Source organism: Meriones unguiculatus, chromosome 8 (assembly GCF_030254825.1).
Source record: "Meriones unguiculatus strain TT.TT164.6M chromosome 8, Bangor_MerUng_6.1, whole genome shotgun sequence".
Lineage (NCBI taxonomy): Eukaryota > Metazoa > Chordata > Mammalia > Rodentia > Muridae > Meriones > Meriones unguiculatus.
In genome coordinates, this window is record NC_083356.1 from 25,394,651 (window position 1) to 25,422,530 (window position 27,880).

General features: G+C 52.0%; 1 protein-coding gene across 9 annotated transcripts; it reads left to right on the forward strand.

Annotated features, from left to right (window-relative positions):
• On the forward strand, positions 1-27,486 carry Top1mt (DNA topoisomerase I mitochondrial). 9 transcript variants are annotated; one of them, XM_060389266.1, is made up of 16 exons: positions 1-319; positions 3,079-3,191; positions 4,844-4,965; positions 7,381-7,503; positions 8,100-8,287; positions 8,852-8,996; positions 9,344-9,487; positions 9,709-9,894; positions 10,996-11,064; positions 11,828-11,942; positions 13,421-13,548; positions 14,136-14,230; positions 20,189-20,335; positions 20,896-20,978; positions 21,453-21,606; positions 22,557-27,486. In XM_060389266.1, the coding sequence occupies exons 1-15, from the start codon at positions 54-56 to the stop codon at positions 21,578-21,580; spliced, it is 2,052 nt and encodes a 683-aa protein (XP_060245249.1). In that variant the 5' UTR covers positions 1-53; the 3' UTR covers positions 21,581-21,606; positions 22,557-27,486. The 9 variants fall into 9 exon arrangements, with proteins under 9 accessions (XP_060245249.1, XP_060245248.1, XP_060245253.1 ...); XM_060389265.1 differs by having other exon boundaries at positions 20,896-20,974; XM_060389267.1 differs by having other exon boundaries at positions 2-253; positions 20,896-20,974.
• Positions 27,487-27,880: the final 394 nt, after the last annotated feature.

Here is a 27,880-nt window from a genome sequence, read left to right on the forward strand (position 1 = left end):
TCTCCGCTCCGTTCTCACCTTTCCTATTAGGTCACCCGCAGGAGCAGGCTTATATGGCTGCTTTCGTGGAAATACCAAGGCTGCTTGCGGCTGGCTGGGGCCCAGCGGGCCGCTTGGTTGGGAGGTTTTTGCTGCTTGGTACAAATGTCTTGAGATCTGAGTGTGGGAAAGGAAGTGCCTATGGTTCACGACCTTGGTCTCTTGGAGGCGGGCCTGGGCAAGAGCGATCTTTACAGGACTTCCAGTGCTGCTGGTCAGTCGCCCGGGGGAGTTTGTTTTGGGCTGGACATCTGGTGCCTGCAACTACGTCCTCCTGGAGGTGTGGGCATTTGGTGTTTTGACACTTAGGTAGGTAGATAGGGGCCTCTGACCATGTGGGTCTAGTCACGGCTTCCTCGGGCTGCCATGGCAGGTAGAGGCGCTGGAAGACGAGAGAGAGAAGGCACTACTTGGCCCTAGCAGGGGAAGCCGTCCCAAAGGGCGTGGGGATGGCGGGGCTCTGGGTAGAGTGGGGGCGGGGCTCCGCCTGAAGGGCGTGGCTTCAGACGGCGGCCTGAGCCCGCCCACGCTTACGCATGCTGCTCTTATGGCTCAGGGTCTTGCATCGGCTTTTCCAGCATGGGTCCCTCCGCGTTCCCTGTCGACAGGCGTCCCTGGACGCAAAGGCTCGCAGAGCCGGGTAAGGCGGGTGGGACGGAGCTCAGGCGAGACAGGAAGCAGCATTTGTCACCGACTTGCTGAATCCTGCCCCCATGCGGGGTAGGTCACACCAGACACGTTGGGAAATTCGGCCAGCCATGTGGTTGGGCCTGAACCTCCAAGCTGCCGCGTTTGGTTTGGAGGAGGTCGCCCTGGAGTTTGGTTCCCAGATTCCCTGGAAGGTCTCAGGCCCACGGTTCCTACACTCTTTGTCACGTGGCCTTAGCTTTCAGTCCCTACCCCAGATCACCAGCATGCCCCGCTGGACTTCCTAGGGGTTGAGATGGCTGTCCAAGATGGTAATCTGTGAGATTCGGACCTTTCAAACTTGCCCTTCTGTACTGAGGTTCCCGAAACCACATAGCCTGGGCTCTCTCTGTTGAGGGATTATTTTTAACTTAAGTGTTTGGGAAGGGGGTGTCCTGGTGTGATCTCAGGAGTCGTGGGGGCGGCGAAGACAGCCCTGACAGGGTCAGCCTTTACAGCAGGCCTGCTGGGCTCCAGGGATTGCAGGGAAAGACAGGCTTGTCCTGCCTGTCCGATGGGGCTGAGTTGGGGCCTCTTGGAGAACTGGCTGGGTTCCAGTGCACGGTAGGACATCCATCCGGGTAACTTGCTTTTGATGGCCTTGCTTGGTACTTTGGCTCCAACTGGGACAAAGGAATGTCACTCGTGCCACAATGTTTATTGCCCCAAACTCAGTGTCCTTGTCAGTGAAATGTCCTTGTCAGTGAGAATCTGCCAGCTCTTTAACACTCAAGGTGTAGGTTCTAAGGTGCTTGTCCACATTTTATGACATGGAACCGGGGTGAATGCTGGAGGAAAGAGGTCTGAGTCCGTGTAATGCACTTCCACATCCTGCCATCTTCAGTTCTCAAGATGCTAGAGCAGGCCGACAGCAGACTAGAGCAGGCCCAGTTCCTCATCTGTACCCATGTGATAGGTGGAATGGGATTTGGCCCCTGGGAACTTTTGGCCACCAGTTTTCTCTCCCCCTCCTGCATTGTTCAAGGGATGCCCCTTGCCCCTCAGGCATCCAAATTTTGGCTCTTTTGCCGGAGCTCCTAGTGTTTATGAAGCCCGGTCCAGTTCCTTCCTTTCTCAGAGCATACCTGGAATTGCTTGTGGTTCAGGACCTGGTCCCTTGTGCCCTGACCTCTTTACCTACACTCACTTTCAGTCACTATAGCTCCACCCCACCTGATCCCTTTTTTTGCAGGAACAGCAAGAACACAGCCCTTTAAAAAAATATTTGTCAAGCCAGACATGGTAGTATGTATTTATAATCCCAGCACTTGGGAGGCTGAGGCAGGAGCATTACAAGTTTGAGGTTAGCTTAGGCTACATGATCTCAACAAACAAAAACAAAATGCCTTTCCTCATCCTTTCCAGCAGGCCTCTTGACCCTCATAGGATACACATTTGAGCCAACCAGGATGGCTGCCTGGACAATGGGCACCCCGCTTTCGGCCCAGGCATGTGCTTAGGGAAGACCCAGCCAAGGTTTTAGGAATGCTCCTCTCAGTCTGCCTTCTTCCGCCCCAGCCAGGATTGCTCCTCTGTCCATGCCGGTACCTGGGTCCTTCCTGGTAAGGAGCCTCCCAGGCCCTGTTCCGCCTTCTCCCTGCATCTCGGTATCCAGCTTCCCTTGATGTCTGTATCCGAGGATGTGGAACAGTGCTGGCCTGGGGCAGGTTCTGATGAACAGGAGAGTTCATGCAGTTAGGATGTGGCCCCGTGCTGGGCTCTGTCCTACTGGTTCCATAGTGGGGCTAGCTTGGGAGAGGATGCTCTGTATTGGGAGGATCGGGACACAGACTACAAGGACTTTGTAGAGAGTCAGCCAGGGCGTGCTGTGTTCCTACCATCGGAGTTATGGCACACACCCAACATCAGTACCTTCTTCAGAAGCTCCTGGCGTGCCCTGCCTCTGTCCCTGTCGTTGCGTCCCTCACCTCACTGCTCCCCTGTGTATTTCAGTCATAACCTCCATCTTCCTGCTCTGTCATCTCCCTGTTCCTCACACGCAGGGCTCCCCGTAGCGGCCACACTCTTCTAATTGCCACCTGTGATAACTACACCAAGGGGCTCTCTGTGGGACCTCGTGAAGAGGTTCCAGAGGGTCCTGGGGATCCCTTGAGCCTTAGAAAGGGGAATTGCCCCATTTTCAACTTAGCTGGGCCCCCTGAGTTTGCACCCTGGCAGGTGCACCCTGGAGTATGGCAGCCTGTCAGCTTTTGCCCTCTTTTCTTCGGGTATTGACTTACTCCTAGGTGAAGCGTAGGCCAACGGAGAAATCCACAAGGCAGAAGACTTGAAGGCCTGCGGCCCGGGTGGAGAAAACAGGGCTCCACTTACGTGCTCTCCTGTCTTTTTCAGGTGGGAAGAAAAGAGCAAGAGCAGTGTGAAGTGGAGGCAGCTGGAACACAAGGGCCCATACTTCAGCCCGGCCTATGAACCCCTTCCTGATGGAGTTCACTTCTTCTATGATGGTGAGGGCAAGGGTGTGTCTACTCCCAGGTTTGGGCTGCCTGAGTGCTTTGGGCTCACTTTCTCTGTGTACATGTATGCTGAGAAGATTCGCTGACCTTCCTCAAATCGGGTGCCAAGTCCTCTTCCCTGCCTGGGGTTCCGAAATTCCTGATGGATGGGCAGAAGGCAGAGATGGTAGGGGCCAAGGCTGGAGTCCCCTAGAAGAGTGTGTGTGTGTGTGTGTGTGTGTGTGCACAGATACAGATGACCATTGACAGGCTGCTCTGAAGAAGGAGAGACATAGTTTATGCTTCAGGGACACAAGTTGTGTCCAGACTTGCCCAAGGTTGGGGTGAGCTGCTTTGGTCTTCTAACCTCTCCTGAGTGTAGTCCTGATGTGAGGTGCTGTGTTTGTGTCATGTATGTTCTTGTATGCTGTGGAGCACTGGACTGGACCTGCTCTAGTTCATTTGTTTGGTTTGGTAGTTTGAGACAGGGTCTCACTGGGTAGCCCTGGCTGGCCTGAAACTCTATGTAGACCACACTGACCTTGAACAAATAGAGGTGTACCTTCCTATGCCTCCTGAGTGCTGGGATTAAAGGTGTGTGGCTACACCTTCTGTCTGTCTGTCTGTCTCTCCAGGGTCTGTCTACATAGCTCTAGCTGTTCTGGAACTCACTACGTAGACCAGGCTGGTCTCAGACTCACAGAGATTTACATGCAGGGCCCACACACACCTATGATGTGGTCTCTGCTGCATGTGCCATGGTACACTGTGGGGGTCAAGAATGACTCTGTGGAGCCAATTGTCTTCTTCCATCTTATTTTCACATGGGCTCCAGGGTCAAACCTAGGTTGTCAGGCTTGCTCGGCAAGCGTCTTCAGCCGCTCAAGTCTTTTTGGTTGAGAGACTTCCATGCTGTGTAGGCTCCTGTGTGCTCTTCTGTCACACTGCTTTACATGAAGTGCAGGAAGTCGCTGGGCGCGGAAGGGTTAACCTACAATGGCCCACAAGGTCGCACTGTGACACACTAACTTTTATTTTGTTCCTGTAATCTCCTCCGTGGACATTTGTGTTTTAGAATTGAACACATTAGGCTCAGGGGTATAGCTTTGGTGGAATGCTTTCCTGTTGTGCGTGAGGCCCTGGGTTCATCCCCAGAACTGCAGTCAGATAAAAATGTTTTTTTTTTTTTTTAATGTGGGGTTTTTGTTTGTTTGTTTTTTGGGGTGTTTTTTTTTTTTCCATCAAGATGGGCTTCCTGAGTAAAGGCATTTACCACCTAAGCCCGGTGAACTGAGCTTGATCCCTGGGACCCACATAAAGATGGAAGGAGAGAACCAATTCACAAATCTGACTTCCACAGGCACTTCATGGCATGCGTAGTGTCCCTGCTCCCTTTGTCTGGTGTGTGAATAATGAAATCCATGTGTTAGCCTTTTTACATAATACAGACTTAGCGGAAGGTGCGCCGTAATGGAGAAAGGAGTGGGTGGCTTTGCAGACCCCGCAGTGATTCTCTGGGATCCTGTGACCGTGACCTTACCCGGGTGCTGGTCACTTTTTACTCAGGGTGTGCACAGAGTACACTGTACTGAAGTGGGAGGTTGTGCCACCTGGACGGGGCCTGTGGCAGTCCCTCAGTCAGTCAGCACGTGTGCTCTCTGCAGGAAAGCCGGTGAGGCTGAGCTTGGCAGCGGAGGAGGTCGCTACTCTCTATGGGAAAATCCAGCATCTTGAGTGTACGACCAAGGAAGTCTTCCAGAGGAACTTCTTCAGTGACTGGCGGAAGGTACGTCTCAGAGGCCTCGGCAGCAGCCCTGGACCTGGTTGGTGGGGACACGAAGGGTGGGTGCCCCAGCCAGCTGCCATCTCTGAGGCCTTCCAGCTTTCACTGGCCCAAGTGTTTGCTCAGCATGGCTGCATCCAAGACGGTTTTGTGTTTAGCGCGTGTGTGTTTAGGTATAGTATCGGAGATAGCTTACAGCTTGTGGTTTAAGCTGAGTTGATGTTCTCCTACGTGGATCCCTGGCTGTCCAGCACCAGTGGTGGGGACAGTGTGGTCTGTCCCCATGCAGGGCTCTGTCCCCAGTCCTCTCTCCCCCTGTGACTCTCACCAACTTCTGGATGTGCAGCTTTGGAAAAACATCCAGGCATGAATGGAGCTAGCCACCCAGTGTGTGTTTCCAGTCCGTTTGTTCCTTCCCCGGTAATTCATACAGAGGGGGAAGGTGGGCAGTTCTGCCCTCTGTACCTCTAGGCAGGCAGGGGAAGGGCCCCCGATCCAGGTGGCCAGAGGGTGGCTGATAGACTGGCAGTGTGGTTTCTGTGGTGAGGAAGTGAGGTGTGGGAGAGGGGAGAAAACCAACTTCCCCTTTCCACGTCTGCATCCGTGTCTCTTCACACTTAGATTTTGCACAGTCGTAATCAGCATACCAATGATGTTTCTCCCACCTGGCATTTTAGTGTCTTATTTTCCCAAATTGCCTTGGAATCATCAAATTAGGTTCTGCTGTGATTTCCACATTCTCTCCAAAACTCTCCCCTGGGATGTACTGTCCACTGCATTAATATTTAGAAGTGGTACGGGGGAGAGGGGTTGGAGAGATGGCTTAGTGTATAGCTTTACTGAATTCAGTTCCTGGCACTCACATCAGGTAGCTTACAACTGCCTGTAACTCCAGCTCCGGAGGGTCTGAAGTTTCTGGATTCTGCAGGTACATGCATTTTCATGCACATAACTACAACCCCCCACAGTTAAAAATAAAAACAATCTTGCCAGGTGTGGTGGCGCACACTTTTAATCCCAGCAATTGGGAGGCAGGAGCAGGTGGATCTATGTAAGGTTGAAGCCAGCCTGCTCTGCAAAGTGAATTCCAGGACATCCAGGACACACACTGAGAAACCTGTCTCAAAACAAAAACAAAACTAGAAAAGTGTTAAGCTGATCACAGTGGTGCACACCTGTAATCCCAGCACTCAGGAAGGCAGAGGCAGGCAGATCTCTGTGAGGGTGAGGCCAGCTTGATCTACAAAGCAAGTCTAGGACAGCCAAAGCTATTATACAGAGAAACCCTGTCTTGAAAAACAAACAAAAACAACAACAAAAGATTGGAAAATTTTAAAAAATATTTTTAATAAAACACATGGGTCCTCCTGGAGGTACTCAGGCCCTGGGGGCTCTGCCTGTCAGGTGGGCTCCTGCCTTGTGAGGGGTGGGAGGGGGTTAACCAGGCCCTCCTATCTGTCTGCCTCTTCCTCCATGGAAGCAGAGATCGGGCCCTCTGCAAATATCAAATGAGATGCAGCCCCCAGCTTCAAGGACTGTGGAAAACGACTCAGCTTTAGGCATTTTGTTGGAGAAGCATGTATAGACTTTTAAATTAATTTTTAATATTCTACTGAGCGAGCTTGCTGTAGTGAAGAGGGAGCTTTATAGCTTTCTTCTTTAATTGTCCCTAAGGTGCAGTTGTCATCATACCAACATGGATGATTTACATGGGATGGGATCTCCAACTTGGAGCTAGTGGGTCAGGGATTTTACCACTTTCATTAACTGAAATGTTAAATTACATTTGGAAAGGGGTGTCTTTGGCTAGCCCATGCCACCACACCCTGAGTTCATATTGGTAGACTCCGTTACTCAGGCTTAGGGTTAGCGTCTGCTGGAGTTGTATTCAAGCTCCATTACTGTTGGCTGGAGTCGGGGTTGTGCGGTTCTGTCTTCGGGAGCATGTCTGGGGTGGGCTGCTCCGTCAGCAGAATCTTTGGCCCCTGATGGCGTGGGGCATGGGAGGCCTTGCCTTGGGGAAGGATGTGGATTGAGAGGCTTACTTGGGGATTTCATTCGGCTGTTTTCTGAAGGAGCAAGGCTCGGGATATGAGTCAGGGAAATAAGTCTGAAACTGAGACTACACGTGTTGTCCTCTAAGTGTCCCTGTTTGTCCTGGGTTTACCTTGTCACACATTCATGCTCTGTCATGAAGCCCTGAGGGAGCTGCTTCCAGCTGAGGCCACGTGACTTATTCCCAGGGCTCCATGCACACCTGGGCCTCTCGTACAGCAGCTGGTGGAGGCTGAGGGTCTAGTGGAATGGCCTTAGCACTCCGTCACGGTGACCCTGCGCTGTGGCCACAAGCATGGACTCCCTGTGCCACAGAGAGGCCTGTATTAGAGCACTGAGCACATGTTGCCGATTTTGGTACAGGAAATGACAGCCGAGGAGAGGAAGCTTATCACACACCTTGACAAATGTGACTTCACGGAGATCCATAGGCACTTCATGGAGAAAGCTGAGGCCCGCAAGACTCTGCCCAGGGAGCAGAAGCAGGTTGGCAGTGGGTTCTGGGAAGTAGCTGGGGGTGCAAGCCACAGGGAGCCCCTCACAGAGCCTTCCTCCCCAGAGGCCTTAGGAGGTGGACCAGGTTCTGGGTGCTATCATAGCAGATATCAAGTAATTTCAAGTAGCGCCCCCCTTTTTAAGTGTGGCTGGGCTATAATTCCATTCTCCTGGGGCACATTTGGAAGGGCACTACCATTTGAAATGTCAGGAGTGGCACAGGGCCAAGGGCAGGAATGTGGGGGTGAGCTTGGCTCCACTCTGCTTCTTTCTACATCTCCCTCTATTTAATGGGAGCCTGTCACGCAGTTCCTTTTCAGTTGTCTGCTTCTTGGCTAGCTGTTGCAGGGAATCTGGGGGTGATTCCAGAACCTGCCTCATTTCCTCCTACCTTGAAGGCTACCCTGCCCCGTCTGCCGAGCTGAAGCTCGAGGAGCCTTGTTCCTTGTGCTCCTCACACCTGCTGGAAAGCCTCGGGTTTCAGGCCTACAGCAGAGCAGCAGCAGCAGGAGGGACCTCGGTCAGCACAGGAAGTGGGTCCGTTTTAGCTGCTTCTCTCCTAATGCCCACGTATTGTTTCAACTTAGAAGCTAAAAGAAGAGGCAGAGAAGCTTCAACAGGAGTTCGGCTACTGTATTTTAGATGGCCACAGAGAAAAAATTGGCAATTTCAAGACGGAGCCACCTGGCTTGTTCCGTGGCCGAGGTGACCATCCCAAGATGGGAATGTTGAAGAGGAGGGTCGTGCCAGAGGATGTGGTCATCAACTGCAGCAGGTAGGTGGGACCCCTCAGTGGAGATGTAACAGGAGACACCAGGCACTGTTCCCGTGTCTCCTGGGTCTTGCCAAGGCCCTGGGTCAGCTGGGCTAGCGTAGCTCTGCACCCAGTAGAACCTCTTGTCTTGCTCAGCCGGGCTGAGATTCCTTTTCTGGGAGGTGTCCTGTACATTCTCAGCGTTTGGCCTTCCAAATGCCTCCCCGAGCGCTGGGTATGGGCTTGCTGCGTTCTGCTGGCGCTGTGCTCTTGTTACCTGTGTGGGTCCCGTATAACCTCTCATCTCCAGGGACCCTGGGTGACAGCTGGTGTGCGGCGTCCACCTGGCACGTGGTCTGGGGCTTCAGAGCTCTCTGCCCAGAGTGTGCCAAGTGACCACTCTGTTCTGGTCTGACACTGGTCTGTGTGCATGTGCGTGTGTGTATTGCCTGTGTACAAGCCACTGTGTATGCCTCAGCGTTGAGAGTATGCGTGCTGGCAGCTCTTTTTGGTCTAGGGAGCTCGGAGCATGCCTGCAGGACACGTATAGGGAAGTAACCCAGAGTCACCCCCGTTTCACTGCAGAGATTCCAAGGTCCCCGAGCCCCCAGCTGGTCACCAGTGGAAAGAGGTGCGCTCCGATGACACGGTCACGTGGCTGGCGTCATGGACGGAGAACATCCAGAACTCCTTCAAGTACATTGTACTGAACCCCAGCTCCAAGCTGAAGGTGAGAGCATGGCCTCTCAGGGAAGCTCTGTGTCCCAGAGCACATGTGTCAGGCCCTCCCCTCTGGGCTATTCCAGGGTGGCAGGCTTGGGAGACTCTTCACCCCTTTATTTCAACCTTTGGAGATTACCCAGGATCAGGCAGCCAATGGGCCTGGTGGCTGCAGCCTAACAGGAACCCACGTGGGGCTCGTAGTTACTTCACATTTTTCTGAGCCCAGGCTCTGCTGCCCTAGCCCTCACCTCACCTAGTCTCATCTCTCTGAGGATGCCTGAGGTAGGAAGGTGTCCCGTCACCTGCTCCACCACTTTGTAGGGCCGTGGAGTGACATTTGTGGTCTTCACTTAGGGGGAGATGGATTGGCGGAAGTATGAGGTAGCTCGACGCTTGAAGGGGGTTGTTGACAAGATCCGTGCTCAGTATCAGGCTGACTGGGAGTCACCAGAAGTGAAGAAAAGGCAGCTGGCTGTGGCCCTTTATTTTATTGATAAGGTATAGCATGGTGTGGGGACCTTGAGAGCTGGGCAGCAAGGACAATGGTGGCTTCTCTGTGGAGCTGGAGCCTCCAGCAAATAGGTATGTGTGTGCTTGTGTGATTGTAGGTATATGTTTGTGTGTGTGTGAGAGAGGTCATTCCTCTGTGTGCATGAGTGCTCTGCGTGTGCTCCTGCACCACAGACCACAGCCCTGACCAGTGTCTACCCCTGGTCTAGCTGGCGCTGCGGACAGGAAATGAGAAGGAAGAGGGCGAGACGGCCGACACCGTGGGCTGCTGCTCACTTCGTGTGGAGCATGTCCGACTGCACGCACAGGCTGATGGCCAAGAGCATGTTGTGGAGCTGGACTTCCTGGGGAAGGATTCCATCCGCTACCATAACCACGTGACGGTGGAGAAGTTGGTGAGCGCCCTCTGACCATGCTCACCGTGGGGCCGCTGTCAGAGCATGTCAGAGCCTCGGGGCTGTGCAGTGGCCTTGCTGTACCTCCCGAGCATCTCCTGTGGCTGTGTGATGAGGCATCACAGCCAGGGCTTACACCACACACACACACACACACACACACACACACCTCTATTATAAATGTTTTGGTCTAGGAGGCTCGAGTCCAGGGTTTGGGTGCTGGTTCCTTAGGAGGATGGGAAAAATCTGTTCCTTGCCTCTCTCTGCTGCCCTTGGTGCCATGCATCCTTTGGCTTTTTCTCGTCCTTCTGACACCTCTCTCCTGCTGGCCTGGCTTTTGCCCCATGAGACCCGATGCGGCTGCTGGCTGTGCTCCACCTCTGTTAAACACAGCTGCTTTCTCTCCGTAGTCTCCTCCCATATAGTGACATCCTCATGGGCCACTGTGCTCTACGTGACCTCATCGTGACAGCTACACCCGTGGTCGCCCTGTTTGCACAGAAGGCCACGTTACGAGGTTCCAAAGAGGATTTGGTGCCATCTCAGTACACTTGGCAGGATGGGAAAGCTAAATCCAAGGGGAGTCCAGTGCAGCATGGGCAGTCTTCTCTGGGCAAGTTGGGCTGGCCAGGAGGAACTTGATGCCAATTCCTGAAAGTGGGCAGAGGAGAGAGACTGGCCTCCTGAGGCTCTATGATGTTAGGTGTGTCTGATTTGGTCACGAGTACAGGGCCCTGGGTCACCTGTGTGGAAGTCAGTGTTGCCGGTTGAAGAGGGAACCAGGCAGGGTCAGCTGTCTGCTAAAGTCACTGAGTGGGTCTGTAGAGGCACAGAAGACCAGCCCCAGCTTTAACCACAGCTGTGGATGAGTCAGCAGTGAGTGACCGTGTGCAGGCTTGGGTTGGGAGGCACAAAGACGCAGGTTCCAGTGGGTAGGCCGGGACTGTGCTGCTATCACCTCTTTCCGGGACCTGGTGTATGCACCCCTCTGTTTGTGTGCATGATGTGATCTTTGCTGTCCTCATGAGACCTCCTTCCTGCTCAGCTGGCTTCTGCTCCAGAAGTCTCAGTGTGGCTAGGTTGTGCTCATCTCCGTTTCAGGTGTTCCAGAACCTTCAACACTTCATGCAGAACAAGGATCCTAGGGATAACCTTTTTGATGCACTGACTGTAAGTGTGTGTGGTTTTTGTTTGTTTGTTTGTTTTTGTTTTTGTTTGTTTTTTCAAGACAGTGTAAGCCCTGGTTGTCCTAGATTAATTTTGTAGACCAGGCTGGCCTCGAACTCACAGAGAGCCACCTGTCTCTGCCTCCTCCTAAGTGCTAGGATTACAGGTGTGTGCTACCACGCCCAACTATGGATGTATTTTCAAAGCAGGGATGATTTCTTAGTCATTGTTCTATTGCTGTGAAGAGACACCATGACCATGGCGCCTCTTGTAAAGGAAAACATTTCATTGGGGCTGGCTTATAGTTCAGAGGTTTAGTCTATTATCATCATGATGGAAAGCATGGCAACACGAAGCCAGACAGACATGTGCCTAGAGATGTAGCTGAGAGTTCTACATTTGGATCTGCAGGCAGCAGGAAGTTAACAGTGACACACTGGCCAGGCTGAGCTGCTGAGAGCTCAAAGTCCAGCCCTTGGTGATACACCTCCTCCAACAAAGCCACACCTACTCCAACAAGGCTATACCTCCTAATAGTGCCACACCCTAGGGGCCTGTGGGGTGGGGGCATTTTTATTCAAACCACCACTGATGGGCACAAGGAGTCCAGGAAAGGAGTGGGGGTTCAAATCTAGCTTGTCTTTGCCCCCAGTGTGTTCTGTGTTCTCACCCAGCAGCTAAAGCAGCCTTCCTTACCCTCTCCTGGAGGCTGAGAAAAGCCCTTGAAACTCTTGTCTCCTGACCCCTTTCTCTTCTCTGTACCCAGACTTCCAGCCTGAACAAGCACTTGCAGGACTTGATGGAGGGGCTGACAGCCAAGGTGTTCCGGACCTACAATGCCTCTATCACTCTGCAGGAGCAGCTGCGGGTGCTGACCTGTGGTGAGTTGGTCTTTGACCCTGAGGGCTACCCAGACTGTCCCCTATGGGAGCCACCTAAGGCGTGGCCTGCTCTAGGCATGTGCAGAGGTAGGGCTGGGCACAGCTGTCTATTGGAGGAAGAATGCATGAGGTCAATCCCAGAGTGGGGTGGCCTCGCCGGCCCCCAGCAGGGAGGTGTCAGGCTTCCTGCTCCGCCTCTTCTAGCTGTTGTTCATTGTCTGCAGTCATCCTCACCCTCTCTCCTCTAGGTAGGACCTTGCCTCTTTTCCTCACTTTGGAGGTTCCTCACAAGCCTCTGCACCCCACCATTCCTGACCTCTTCTGTATCCCCAAACCCCCCCAGCTTCGGGTCTCATTTCTCTGCTGTCATCCTGGGACCTTTGTCCCTCCACTGTCTTCAGACACTTAGCAGGGACAAAACCTGCCCAACATCTCCCTTCCTTCTCTTAGCACAGAAAGCCATGAAGGGCGATGCCCACCTCCCATGCACACACCACTCTCTAGTCAAGAGTTTTCTCAAGGAGACACTGAGCCCCTTAGGCTCAGGAACTCTCTGGTCATGGCAAGGTGAAAATACAGTACCATTAAATGTTGAATCCAGGCTATTCCCCCTCTAAACTCAGGTCGCCAGTATGGCTGACCTGGGGCCAGTGAGCTGTGTGGCTCTGAAGGCATTTCTCATACATCAGGGTGGGCATGTTGGTAGAGAGCCCTTTCTAGAGGAACTTGCTGTATAAAGCCAGAAGCCTGGGAGGTGGAGCATCCTTCAGGCCCAGCCTTGAAGAAAAAGTTCAGGGTCCTGTTTCCAGGTATGGTTTTGTAAATCTTGTAAGAGTGGCCAACCTGGTCTTAGAATTCTTCAGGTGGGAGGTGGTGTGAGAGCAAATGGCCATGCAGATGGGTGACTCTGAAGTGACATAATATCCTGAACCTCAGTTTCTTGATGATGTAGCTGCTGAGACCGTTTCTCAGTAAAGCTGGGGTGTACTGTGCCCAATACACCCAGTGTTGTTAACTATGGGTTCTTGTGGTGAGGACCCTGACCTACACAAGATCAGACAACACTGCCTCACCTATCCTCGGGCCTCAGGGCCTCCAGGTTACCTTTCTAGAAGGAAATGGCTGGGCCTGGGATGACTTTGGGGCTCCTGCCTCTGCCCCAATAAGACATAGCCCAGCCCCTACATGAAGAGGAGGACTCTCAGGGCCACCATTACTATGGCTAAACCCACTTGGCCATGGCTTGTAGGGCATCTTAGGTCATTGACTTCTTCCTTGGGACTGTGTCATAGAGGAGAGTTTTACAACAGAAAGAGAGCTTTTAGGGCCAAGGGCCAAGGATGAAGCTCACCATACAACACTTGCCTAGCATGCCAAGGCCCTGGCCTCCGCTGCCAGTACCGCCAAAGGACAGGAGGGAGGACAGGAGGCTCAGAGCAGCTTTCAGTTCAGTGACAGTTGTCATTGTCTTTGCTCAGCTGAAGACAGCCTAACCTGCAAAGTTTTAGCTTACAACCGGGCGAACCGGGCTGTGGCTGTCCTCTGTAACCATCAGAGAGCAATTCCCAAGACCTTCGAGAAATCGATGCAGATGCTCCAAAAAAAGGTGGGAAGGTGCCTGCCGTGTCGATGTTCCCACAGTGTCTGCTCCACCCACCTGTCTTTTCTGGGTCCGGGAGGCATTTCATGGAGGGCAGGAGGACAGGGTGGGGATACCTGCCCCAGGGGGCTGGGACCGGGGACTTGGAGGGCCATATCCTGGGCAGCCGTGGGAGGAGCCAGCTCGGAGGCCTCCCATTTCCCTGCTAGGACGGCCAGTGTTCTGGTGGAGGAAGGGTTAGGGCAGACTTCTGGTTTAGAGCAGCGGGGGTATTGAGGCAATTTGTGTTTGGTGCAGGTGGCATGGTTGGACCCTAGAAGCCTGGTGTCCCCACTCAGCACCTGGCTACAGAACAGGATAGTGTCAGCCCCATGGGGCTTCATGGGGTCTTTCCCTGGGCTGCTGTGTCATCTGAGGTGTTTCAGAATGTGAGGCCAGGGCAGGGGTGGCAGCTGGAGTAGCTCACTAGCATCTGTGAGGCTCTGGGTTCTATCTGCTGTAACCCCCAAAAGGATGTTGGGCCGTGGACAGAAGTCCCCAGGACAAGTCTGGGTGGGGACAGAAGCAGCGTGCAAGTGTCTATTTCTTCACAGATTGAGACAAAGAAGGCACAGGTGGCCGAGGCACAGGTAGAGCTGGAGAAGGTGGAAGCTGACCTGAGGATGAGAGGGGACAGCAAGTCCAAAAGGTATGTGTAGGGGGTGCTGTCTTGAAAGCCTTGACGCCAGGGCCCAGCCCAGCTCAGTCTGGGTGTGGTCAGCCTTAGCGTTAAGCTTTTCCTTAGTTGGTTTTGTGATTTTTGAAAGCTTTATTGCTCATAGACAGAAGTAATTGATTACAGGACCTTGTAAGGAGTAGCCGTGGCCTCTGATGCAGGCTGCAAGCGGAAGGCTCTTCGAGTGCAGGGCTCCCAAGCTGCTGATGGCTCCTTCTGGTTTTTGTTTTGAGCAATTGGTTCAGCTAATTTTCATGGCACATATTTTGCCCTTTCAAAGCGTACAGTTCTGCTTGGCATAGGGGCACACGTCCCTTAAGCATTCGAGGAGGCAGAGACAGGCAGAACTCTGAGTTCAAGTCTAGTCTAGTCCACAGAGTAGGTGCCAGGTCATCCAGGGCTATAGAAAGAGACCCTGTGTCGAGAAAGACCAAAACCAAACAAACCAAAACACAGCACACAGTTCTGACAGATGTGTGGCCAGTTTCAGAAAAAGGTCCTGTGTCCATCAGCAGCCCCTCTTGCCCTCCCAGCCTCAAGCCACCCCAACCTGCTCCATGTCCTTTCAGGCTTCTCTGAGGTTGAGCTGGGCTTGTAGGTGTGGCTGCCTTGCCCAATGCACACACTGGGTCTTGTTTTTCTTCTCTTGCACTGTTGGTGTTGGGCCTAACACTTGGGCTCCGTGATGCAGTTGGATTCCCAAGTTTTCTACTGTGCAGTTTATCGCCTTAGCTGTCACAATAGTCCTGGGCCTGTCTCAAATTTGCTTTGATCTGGGGCCTGAAGGTCCAGCCTCACTCCCGTGAACATGACTCCCTGGCATTATGTGCTTAGAAAATGTCTCTGACATTACCAAATGCCCCTAGCACCTGTGTTGAAAATGGTGGGGTTCATTTCTGGACTTTGGTTTTGTTCTGTTCGTCTATATCCTGTGTCAGCCCCAGTCCTGGTGGGTGAGTGTGAGGATCAGTAAGAATGAGACCTCCACCTTTTTTCTTTTCTTTTCTCAAGTTGTTTTTTGTTTGTTTGTTCTGTTTTCTTTTATTTAAAGCAAAGTCTCGTCGTGTAGCCCAGGCTGCTCTCGAATTCACAGTCCTGGCATACCCTCCCCAGAGCTGGGCTTATAGGCACCTAACTCTGTCTTTCTCCTTAAAGATTGCTTCGGCTACATGGGGACACTTGAAATCCCCCTGCCCCTTGGTTTGGGGCTTGGTGGTTGATTTGAGGGTGCCACCTCGTGTGGTGCTGAGCCTCAACACACTTGTAAACACCTGTAATCCCAGCGCTCTGGGTGGAGGACCAGGAGTGTCGGAAGTCAGGATTATTCTCAACTACACAGCAAGCTCAGGGCCGTCTGGCCTACATGGGAGCCTATGTTTAAAAAAAAAAAAATCAATCTCTCTCAGCAAACATTTCTGGTTTTTCAAGGGAAAGCTAAGTATTGTGTTTTTATGCAGTTGTAAATGGGCTTTTTAGCTCGTGTTTGGATTGTTCATGGCTAGTTTGGTTAGGGGTTTCCCAGGCTACCTCGGGTCCAGTGATAACAGGTCACACTGTGCTCGTGGCTGAGATTGGCTTCAGGGGAGCGTACAGAGCGTCTGGCTGAGCCCAGGCTTCTGTGTGAACTTTTCTCTGCAGCTGTGTTGTCACTTTGTGGCTTCAGAACCTCCGTGCTGCCCCTTCCTCACTTAAATTTCACAGCTGTTGTCCACCACAACACCCCCTCCATTGCACACACACCTTGATCCACGATCCACATTCCCATTCAGTAAGTAAGGCCCTGCAGGTACTTATTTTCCCATCCAGAGGCCACATCTGGACAAGAGTGTTCTCACAGATGTGACTCGAACGCAGGATGTGTCATGGGTGAAGCCAAGCGTGCTCCCAAATTTCCCAGGTGTAAGGGGGCCCATGTGCCCTGCCCAGGCATCGCTCCTGATCGCTTATGCAGTGAGCAGTCCCATTTGGAGCAAACTGTGTCTGGCAGCCACTCTGCCTCCCCAGGGAAAGGCGGGATGTCATCGGGCTCTTTGCCAGGGGCTGCAAACTGCTCATGCAGGGAGCTGACCTCAGCATCAAGTCCTCCCCGGCCGAGTCCCATCTGGTATGCCTTGTGCTACAACAGCACTTATCGGAACCATGTGCTAGGAGTGGTCACAGGCCGCCACTCCAGATTTCCCATGGTGGCCAGTGCTAGGTTCCCAGCCAGCAGGCAGCAGAGGTGCTTGGCTTAGGACCCCAGAGAAGTGCCCAAAGTTGGTAGAGCAGGCAGTGTCGGGTTTAGGTCAGGACCAGGACCAACAGGAAGATCTGTGAATTGAGGACCCCAGAGGGGTAGCCTGGAGCTAAGGCCAGTCCTGACCCTTTGCACCTCAACATGTTAGAGTCAGAACTGACCTGCTCAGAGAAGGCGTATCAGCCCGGAGTCCCCAGCCTTTGGCTGCTAGGTGGCCCAGGCCCAGAGCTCACTAGCAACCCACCTCTACTTCAGAGCTCAGGGTGGATCCTCCCCTGGTCTCTCTCCCCCAAAGCTTCCAGGAGGCAAAATAGTCAGGCCTCTTAGGGAGGCCTTTCAGACCTTAACACTCAGGGTTTCAGATCTAACCTTCCCACCGGCCACAGAAGCGGCTGTGGCCTTTAACACGCCCATTCCTGCACTGTTCATGCTGCCAACCGGTCTGTATTATGGCTGAAGCCTTTGCTTGTTCAGCAATACACCAGTCTCTGTGCATTTAGGTACAGAAGCCATTTACCCCTCTTCCATTTGTTTGTTTGGGTTCGAGACAAACTCTCACTACCTACTGGCTGGCCTGAAACTTCCTATGTTGTAGTCCAGGCCAGCTTTAAACTCAGAGAGATCTGACTGCCACTGTCTCCTGAGTGCTGGGATCAGAGGCATGGGCCACCACCCCTGGTCCCCCTCAGGTGATCTTGACATCTTAGCTCACCATTGTGTTTGTTTGTTTGTTTTTGAGACAGGGTTTCTCTGTGTAGCCTTGGCTGTCCTGGGGCTTTGTAGACCAGGCTGGCCTTGAACTCACAGAGATTCGTCTGCCTCAGCCTCCCTAAGTGCTGGGATCACAGTGTGTGCCACTGTGCCCAGCTGCCTACCATTGCTTTTTTTTTTAATTATATATTTTTATGTGTATGGAAGTTTTACTTGCATGTATGTCTGTGCACAGGATGCCCAAGGAGACCAGAAAGGGCATCAAATCCTCTGGTACTGGAGTTACAGATGGTTGTGAGCTGCCTTGTAGGTCTGGGCATCAAGTCTGCGTATCTAGAAGAACAGCCAGTGTTCGTAGTCTCTCTCTCCAGCCTCCCTACCCTTGCTTTAATGCATTGAGTCCAGGCCCTGGGTGCGCAGAAGTGTGTTGCCCACTGTGCTATGCCCTTTATCTTGCTGCATCACTTCCACCATGTCTCAGTGACTCTAGGGCCAAGTGAATCTACCTTTGATGCCCACTGTTGTCCTGGCCTCAGGGGCACATCTGGGTTGATGCCAGCAAATATGACAGGAGCTGAGCATGCAAAGGGAAAATTTCATGAGGGAAGGAAATATCAGAGGACCCAGGCTCCTTGCTTACTTATTCCCTTTATTCCTGGCACCTCAAAGGGATGACATGTGAGGGGCCGTATATTGAGACACCATTCATCTGAGGAGTTTCTGAGACTTGCCCCAGCCCTCTGCCACAAGCCGAGACCCAGACTTTAAGGAGGAAAGCCAGGCTCAGCACAAACTACACTGTCCGTCTGTGAAACAGGTTGAGCCTCGTGAGCTTACTGATGAGCGAGAATAGAACGAACCCTTGTGGAATATTGATTTCAGGCACCACCCAGAGGCCAGCCTGCCCTGTGGTCCATCCTGTGGGTGGCTAGCCAAGCTGTGGTGCCTTTTGTCCCGCCCTGACTTACAGAAGTGTAGCTGCTGGTGGTCTTTATACCTCCGTTCCCTGCTCTTGTAAATGGTTGCTTACATCTGAGTGTGGACAGGGTAGCCACCACCCATGCCTGAGGAGTTGCTCGAGCATTCCCTTCTGGCACGGAGGCCTTATGCTTCCTCCTCTTGACTTGGCTAGACCTTCCAGAACAGCGTTAATAGTCGGTGGAGGTCACTGTGTCTCGTGTCCAACCCGAGAGGCAAAGCTTTAAGCCGTCAGTATGATGTTCACCGTGTGCTTTCATGGATGCTTCTCACGGAATTTGCAGGGTTGTATGTGCGTGCGTGTGATCGTGATGGGGGCTGGTAACTGTCAGGTGTTCTTTCTGCTGAAATGATGATGGGGGTCTGTCCTTTTAGAACCATGCAGTACATGACACTGATTTGTCTTCAGAAATGAAGCTCTCCCAAATTCCCCTGGCTGTGATCTGAGCCCCATACGCATGCGGAATCTGGCTTCTAGTCCCTTGGAGCTTTTGTTCTGTATCTGGAGGGATGCCTTTGTCTAGCCTGATCACAGTAATGCTGGCTTCAGAAAATGAGTTGGGAAGCGTTTCCTTCCTCTGAGACCTGGTGGTGGCTCCTTAGGCATCTGGTGGGGTGCTCTGGCAGTGATGTGCTTATGGGGCCTTTGCTTTGGGAGAAGCTTTCAGTGATCAGTCTGGTCTCTGCTTGCCATCTATCTGTCCAGGTTTCTTATTCCCTCAGGAGCCAGTGGGTTCTGTTGTTCCGGGGTTATAGTTGGTGATGAGACTTTTTGTGTCCAGCTATTCATGGCATCCCCACTGTCCTTTGTGCTTCCGTGATGTCCTGAGCATTCCTGGCCGCGTGACTGTGGCTCTTAAGAGCTGAAGTCTCATCCTTGTGACAAGCTTCCTGAGGTCTTTTACACTGGCATGCTGCAGATGTCAGTTAGACCAGAGGGCATTCAGTGAGGCATGCAGCTGTCACAGAACAGCTGCTAAGAAATGTCCCACATGTCCCCAGAAGTGCTCTGCAGGGCATGAGGCTTCCCGCATACGGCGGCCCACAGGTCACACTTGGCCTCCTGGCCTTTCCACTTGTGCTCTTGACAGCGGTTTTATCACTGCTGGAATGTGGCTGTCAGGGAGCAGGTGGCTGCTACGCCAGGGCTCCAGCCGCAAGCGCAGAGTGTTCCAGCCTTTTGCAGCATTTCCACAAGTGCCCATTTTGCCACATTTGTGTCTGGAGCACCGATTCCTAGGGTTGGGATCAGAGTATCACATGGTGTCATGATTATTATTAGCAGGTTGCCATGGGCAGGTAAGAAGAGTAAAAGGGGGGAGGGATTGGGGATTTAGCTCAGTGGTAGAGTGCTTGCTAGAGGCCCTGGTTCTGTCCTCAGCTCTGGGGGGGGGAATGAAGGGTAAAAGGAGCATCTCTTTTTAAAAGTTCTTTTCTTTAATCAATCTTTTTATCTATCTATCTTATCTATCTATCTATCTATATCTATCTATCTATTGTTTTATGTCTATGAGTGTTTTACCTGCTTGTATGTCCATGCACCATGTGTGTGCCCGGTGCCAGTGGACTTCAAAGAGGGCATCAGATCCCCTGGGACTGGGGAGTTACAGGCAGTTCTGAATTTTCATGTGGGTGCTGGGAATTGAGCCTAGTTCTCCAGAAGAGCAGCCAGTGGTCTTAACTGCTGAGCCTGTTCTCCCGTCCCATTTATTTTTGGCAGGAAAGAGAGCCTTCTCTAGTCACAAAGGCATCTTTTGGTGTTGCCTGCTTTAGCCTTGCCTGCTCCGCTTTTTGGCCTGACATAGCTCCCTTTCTCAGTGGAGCCAGTAGCTTCCCTGGGTGTAGTGAGGGCTTGCCTTGGCCTTCCGACCACCTCTGGACTCCTCCCTTTGTGCTTGCAGAAGGCTAAGAAGGCCATTTGCAGGAGGAAAGTCAGGATGGGGCAGAGGAGGCAGCATGTGCTCAGCTCTCAGCAGCAGGCTCAGGCACCCCTCCTCTTCCAACAGTTACCTTCAAAAGCAGCGGCGGTTGCTGAAGCTGGAACAGCAGCTGGCCCAGTTGCGCACGAAGGCCGCAGACAAGGAGGAGAACAAGCAGGTGGCCCTGGGCACTGCCAAGCTCAACTACCTGGACCCCAGGATCAGCATCACCTGGTGTGTAGGCCTGAGGCTCCTGTGCCTGTGTGTGACCTAGGGTTCTAGGAGGCCCTGGCACTGTGCCCCATCCTGTACCTGGCACTGTGCCAGGCACAATGTCCTGTGACAGGGACTGCCTAACTGGATGTCCCTGACACTGAGTCTTCTTGTCTTTAAACCTTCTTCCTCTGAGCTTCGGGATGGCTGGGGCTGGCAGTGCCCTGTGGGCACTAAATCACGTGGGTGCTTGGCCTGCCCACTGGGAATGGAGGGCAGGTCAGGCCTAGGGGAGGGGATGCAGTTGGCTGTGGTGCCAGGACAGCAGGTCTGGATGGCACAGGATATCTTGGTCACCCTGATGTACAGAGGCCACCACCTCTTTCCACACCTTGACCTCCAGGGCGAGACCTTCTCTCTAGTCCTACCACAGCTCTCAGCCTCTGCTGGCTTTTTATAGCCTCTCCTGTTCCCAGAAGTCCAAGAGGCAACTGACACTGAAGGGCATAGGGCCATTTAAAGGGCCAGACACACAAAATAAACCATACTTCGGGACTCAGAACTGATGTCATTATCTACAGGTGTAGGAGATTCGGAGTGCCTGTGGAGAAGATCTACAACAAGACCCAGAGAGAGAGGTTCGCCTGGGCCTTCGACCAGGCAGGTGAAAACTTTGAATTCTAAGTATCCCCTTTGCCACTGAAACTTTCGTTCTATGAAGCAGTTTTGTAGTTTTCTGTAATAAAATGTTGGAGGAAGGTGTCTGTCGTTATAATGTAGAACAAAGGCCCCAACAACACAAACCTTGGAGCACATGAAGTATGTCCTGACTCCCCCACCAGCTGCTCCCACCCCCCAGGGTGAGGCTTCTGCTGGAGGAGAGAGCAGAAGAGAGAGGGGGTGCCTGGAGGCTGGGGCCCTTGGGAACAGTCACCATAAATCTTAGCTCTTCACAAGGCTGCAGATGTACCTTATTATAGATCCCAGTGCCCGTCTTCAGTTCCTGCCTCAGTGGGCTTGAGACGGACTCCAGGGCTCAAACATGGTTAGAGCATGTTACCACTGAGCATACCTCTATCCATCTAACACGCCCAATTCATGTCTTTGTACCTCAGTTTCCCAACCTGTATTCTTCCAGGTCTTGGCCTGCTCCCTGAGTTTCTGTGTCCTCTGGGGCCATTGTCCTTTTGGCGCTCCATTGCCTGGGTGTCCCTGCAGCTGTCTGCTCCTTTGCTCCGATGCTGTCGCTGGAGTTCTGTACCGTGAACTAAAGTGAAGTTCCAGCTTCCCAGGCAAGTCCTCTGGCAAGCCCAGAGGACTCCAGAAAAGTGTGGTGGTTGTCGGTGACCCTCCAGGCCCAGGATGCTCACAGTGGCTGGTAATGTGCCAGCAGCAGCCACAGTTTACAGTCCTCAGCCAGCAGGGTCCTGCTCTTCCACAGTTGCTCTATGCTCTGCCTGCGCCCCTCCCATGCCATCCCCATGCCAGGGCCTTCCTGTGCTTGGACAGTAAGAAAAGGTAAATCCTAGGACGAAGGCATCAGGTGAAGGGCTCAGGGCCCCAGGAGGGAGCCAAAGCAAAGTAGGCTTGGCTTCACAGAAGGCAGGCAGGATGACCGTCAGTGAGAAACAGACTAATGCAAGCTTGAGAACAAGCCTGGGAAGGCTCTGCTCTGGTGTGGTCCCTGCTCTTCAGGTCCAGTGGTTTACTTACCCTAGGTCAGGACAGTGAATGGGATGTGGCAAAGGTGGAGACTGCTTAGGACAGAGGGTGGGCCTCATCCGGGGTTCTCTGAGTGACTGAGGGAGACTGAGGCTGTGTGCTCATAGTGTGCGATGTACTGAGCACACTGCTAGAGTTTGTGCCTCTTCAGATGTAACACCATTTTGTCTTGTCTCTGGTCAGAAGTCTTTGAGTGGACTCAGGGTCCAGATAACATCAGGGCTGCCAAGTGTGGTGGTGTACACCTTTAGTCCTGGCACTCGGGACAGAGGCACATGGATTTCTGAGTTTGGGGTCAGCCTAGTCTTCATAGCAAGCTCCATGACAGCCAGGGTTCCACCTATCTCAAAAAGTAAATTAAATAAATAACTGAATCAGGGCCGTGGCCATAACACCCAGAAATGTTTTAGATGGTCCCTAATACCCTCTAACAGACAATGCTGTGCCCAGTATCCTAATACCATACAAAGCAGAGGAAGGGTTAACCCACAGAATTTTAAGAATTTTTTTTGTCTAACAGCATCGAGTGCAATCTACATAGGAAACACAAGAGTTTAAAGAAGTCTGAAGTTCAAGACAATTCAAGACGGAGTTCTTTGTGAGCAGTTTGAGAAGAGTTACAGAGATGGCCTGTTCTTTCAGTACCTACTCTCCATGTCTTGGTTGTTTGTGGTTTTATGGTGGTGGCAGCAAACCCAGGGCCTGGCACATGCTGAGCATGTGCCGCACTGAGCTGCACCGCCCCCTTCTGTCTGGTACCAGAATTTCCCGGCTTTGTCTTCAGTTTGGGCTATCCTTCCAAGCTCAAGACCTCTCAGTTGTTTAGGTGTCCTTTAATGGGTGTGGGACTCTGGAGGCTGAGGCAGAGAACCGCCTGAGTCTACAAGCAGAGAGGCCAGTGCCAACATAGTGAGACCTTGTCTTCAAAAAGAAAAAAAAATAGAGAGAGAGAGAGCTAGAATGGGCAAAGTAACGTGAATAAATGCTTTATTTAATGGCAAGGTTCCTTTCAGTCCCTCTGCACTCCCATTTTTTTTGAGAAGGGTCTCTCTGCCACTCAGGCTGGTTTCAAACTCCGAGGCTTAAGTGATCCTCTTGCCTCATCTTCCTGGGTAGCTGGAGTGCATGCTTGAACCATCCAAACTGGCTCCCTTTAGTTTAAGAATTCTACTTTTGTTTGCTTCAAGTTCATGAACATTTCTCTTGCTTTGATGGACTTGTAAGTTGTCTGTGAAAATGATCGTTAGACACCTAGTCACTGGCCTTGTTTTGCTCAAGTGAGTGAAGGGACTCATTGGCCAGAGCAGCCCTGGGGATTAGACACGGGTCTCCTCAGGTCTCCTTTTGTTGGAAAACTGGCAGTTTTTGTCTGGTGCTCTCTGGTCCTAATGAGGAAATAAAGAGATCCCTGTCAGATAGGGAGAGGGGCCGCAGATAAATGATAAAGATGGCAAACTTTTTCCTCACGCTCCTCACCCAAGCAAAAGGTTTCTTTCCTGCCAGCAGGACTCCTGGCTGACCAGTCCAGGCTGGTCCGACATTTTAAAGACTGGTTCAGAACACATTTACTTGAAGCTGTGGGCCTATCAATTCCCCTTTCTTTAAATTGACCAGTCCGAAATGAGGGGGAAGGGGACCCATTGTAGGCCTCCAAAAACATCTAAAACTCCTGCCCTCCAGGGGGAAGTGATTTTGGTTTCCAGATCCCCCAAGACACATACACCTTGTGGGGTGTCTTTCTGTGTGTCTAGTGTGTTGCTGCTTCTGCGTATCTTGAGATTTTTCCTGCCTTTTAACTCTTTAGCTTGCAGAGGAAACAGACTAAGACCCTAATAACAAAGTCACAGGCCCTTACTATGTTCCTGTCCAGTTTCTGCTCTCCTCCGACAGAGTCTGGGGCAGGGACAGACACACTAAGGATTTCAGAGGCAGACCCTTTTTTCCTCACTGTTAGCCCTTCTCCATATCACCTGAGACCACACAACTGTGATGTGGGAGTAGTCCTGGGTGTGCTGGGTGCTGCCTTACAACCTGCTCCCGTTGGGTCAAAGCAGTTGAGTCAGCAGTGTGCACTCACTGATGGTGGAGGGGATGAACGCTCAGGCAAAAGGCCCAGCCATACCGAGAGCAGCAGAACGGCGTCTTGCCTGTGTGCACTGCTGATGCCGAAAGAAACTGGACTGCTGTCACCACCCAAGCATAGCCCTGAGTAAGACTGTGATCCAAAGTCAGGGCTGTAGAAAGGCACCCTGCCTGTCATCTTGTTCTACCCTGTGGACCCTGTGTGCCTCTAAAATAGGTATTCTGTGGTGACACCGATGCGATCTCAAATCAAAGGAACGCTTTAGAAGGTATCTCCTCTTCAAGACTTTACAACTTTCGATGTTGCTTCCATGACTGCTGTGTCAGCAGCTTGTGTTTGTTGGTTAAATCTCACAGAAATGGCTCCTTTGCCTTCACATTCTAGTTGCCTCCTGGAAAATTGGCCAACAGCCCTCGGCACTGGGGCCTTCCAAGGTGTTTCTTTCCTTTGATTAGCAGCATGTGCACCATGTCCTGCTCCTTTAAAGTCTACCGAAAGCCATATGTCATACCCTGTGGTAGAGGCCAGGGTCCCACCTAAGCTCAGAGGAGAAAGCTCTGGGAAGTGCTTCCTCAGGCCACCTTGACTAGAATCGCAATGTTGGAATTATGTGTTCATGTTTTTATTTGCAGAATCAGTTTTTCATCTATTTACACATTAGCCTTCAACAAGGCTCTTACCGTAGGATCTAAGAATTCCGCACTTGTAGAAAGCTACAATAAATTAAGCCACTTGGCCTAATGCAGACTGCAGCTGCTTGGAGGAGGACTGCTTACTGCTGGTTCGTCCTGCTGATGCAGTTCCTGTTTGCTGATTTGCTGGTTACCTGCACTTCTGGATTTCTGGACAGTGATATTGGTATTGCCCCCAAAAGAACCCAACGACCCTAACCAGCAGGAAGCAGCTAAGAAAGAAAAAAACATGTCCCCTCTCTGACTAACCCTTTCTCTCTCCTACCTGTTGTTGGGGTGTTGGAAGGGACTGGGGTGGAGTAGGGAGAAAAAGATAAAAGAAACATACATAAAAGAGTTTTTTAAAAGTACGCCAACACTGGACGGTGCAGAAGGCTGGGCCAGATTGGCTGCACTTGGAAGGCCTCTCTCCGCTGTTGCTGGTGTGGCTGCCTCAGTGTGATACGTGCTGAGGAAGAAGCTGCAGCTGAAGGCACAGCCAAGGTCCTCACAGGTGTAGGGCTGCTCCCTGGGTGCACCTGCTGGTGCTGGATGAGACAGGAGTGCTGCCCGAAGGCCCAGCCACAGTCCTGACACTGGTTCAGGTTCTGGCTGTGGTGGCTGCACTGGTGGTGGACCATGGTAGAGCTGTGAATGACCAGCCTGCAGCTAGCCACGTGGGGCTTCTGGTGTTTATCGGCATCTGGCTGGTGGCTGAAGGCCTTACCGCACCCATGTGGCTTCTAGCCTGTGTGCATGTGCTGGTGTGGCTGCCCTTTCCAGAGGCTTTGCTGTTGGCCCAGAGACTGTCCAGAGGCTCTGCCAATTGGCCCAGGGACTGTCCAGAGGCTTTGCTGATTGGCCCAGGGACTGTCCAGAGGCTTTGCTGATTGGCCCAGGGACCGTTGACTTTAGAACCACATCCAACGTGGACCCATCCTTGTTGGCTACTCTGTCCTGCAGCCACCTCACAGATGATCAATCTCTAGGAGTCTTGTTAGGCCCTCTCTTGGGCTTCCTCAAGTTCACAGATGTCAAGAGGCTCAGATTTCAAACTGGCCCCTGTGGTGGTCTTAGTCAGCTGCTCCCTGGGACTGCCCTGCTTCAGAAGTCTGCTGTGTTCATGCGGAGCTCCAAGCCATTGCCCAGGAGCTCAGGCTGTACAGGGAGCAGTCTGGCTGCTTAGAGATTGCACTAAAAAGGCAGTGTTTGCAGCTGTAAGAGAATGGATACAGTCCACCTTTGACACAAGAAGTCATCCCAGGATGCCAGGCTGTGTGCAAATATGTATGTGACTGTGACCACCTGGCAGTGAAAATAACCAGGAACCTGCTTTCTGTCCCGATCCTGCTCAGCCTTCCTCCAAGCTCCCTCACGCTTGAGTCACCTAAGGGGACCATGAGCAGAGCTGGCATTCAGGTGCACACGTGTGGTTCCAACACTCAAGAGGCTGAGATGAGAGGACCTCAAGTTCAAAGTCAGCCTGGCTGACAAATGGGACTGTCACAAGACACCAAAGGGTGGAACTGGAGAGATAGCTCAGTACTCAGGAGCACTTGTTCTTGCAGAGGATCTGAGCTCAGTTCCCAGCACTCACAACCATCTATAAATCTAGTTTCTTGGGATCTGATGCCTTCTTATGTACCAGGCACAATATGGTACTCATAGAAACATGTAGGCAAAGCACTCATATACATAAAACAAAAATAACAAAATTTTTTAAACCTCCAAAGGGAAAGAAGGAGCCTGTTATCAAAAGGCATGTGGGAGCTGGGCATGGTAGCTTACGCCTTTCATCCTCAGGAGGCAGAGGCAGGCTGATCTCTGTGAGTTTGAGGCCAGCCTGGTCTAAAAAGGGAGTCCAGGACAGCCAGGGCGACACAGAGAAACCCTCTCTCAAAAAAAAAAAAAAAAAAAAAAAAAAAGAAAAAGAGGCATGTCTGTTGGTTTGAATGAGCATGGCCCCCACAGACTCATATATTTGAATGTTTGGTCCCCGGTTGGTGGAGCTATTTGGGAAGGATTAGGAGGTGTGGCCTTGTTTGGAAGAGGTGTGTTACTGGGGCTTTGAGGTTTCAGAGGCCCATACTATCCTGGTTGTGTGTGTGTCTCTCTGTCTCACGCTTGTGGAGCAGATAGATACAAGCTCTCAGCTACATCTTCAGACTGTTAGTCTCTAAACATCTAGAGAAATTTCCACGGGTTTATTTATTTTTTTTCTTGATAGTAAAACCATCTAAATATTAAAATATTTTTAAAAAGCATCAGAAAATAACAAAAACATGAAGTGGCCAAATACATGCATAATCCTAGGATCATGATAGTTAAAAACCAGTCTTGGCTACACAGTGAGTTCCAGGCCAGCCTAGGATACAGGAGACCCTGTGTTAGTGTGCAGGCGATTCTGCTGGCCTGCCCTCCGGGACTTAGCAATGTCTTATATCATCACCTGCCGCCACCAGGTATGCCAGGTGTCATCTCTGATAAAAGGACCCCGCCAACCCAGCTCTCTCCCTGTGCCCGCTGTTTCTCTCTCTGCTCTCTCTGTTTCTGGCACTCTCTCACCCCTTTCTGTCCTTCTCTGAATCCACCCTTCACTGCTCTCTTCCTATCTGTCTGCCTTCCCATCTCATCTGCCTCTACTTCTCCAGGCCATCACTCCTCTCCCTCCCCCTAATAAACCTCCTTATTCCAGATCTGTTGCATGGTGTAATTCCTCAGGGCATACCTTGGCATGGTCCTGCCAAGGTACCCCCTCTCTGCACCGTTATATTTCATAATATCCAGCCGCAACAACAAGACAAACTAGTAGTAATCAGGAAGGGGTAGAAGGTTGGGAATGCCTCTCACCAGGCACGAGGGTGTGGGTTGGTACCTACCCTAGTACCTGCATAAACACTGGGCATGGGGTAAGCTTGGGTAACTGTGGCAGTTGGGGCAGGGGCAGGACACAGGAATCTGGGAGCTGCCTAGAGTAGCCAGTGGGTGACTGAGTATCTCAAGGAGAGTGGAGAACCGCTGGGCATATTCTTTAATCCCAGCAAACAGGAGGCAGAGGCAGGCAGATCTCTGTGAGTTTAAGGACAGCAA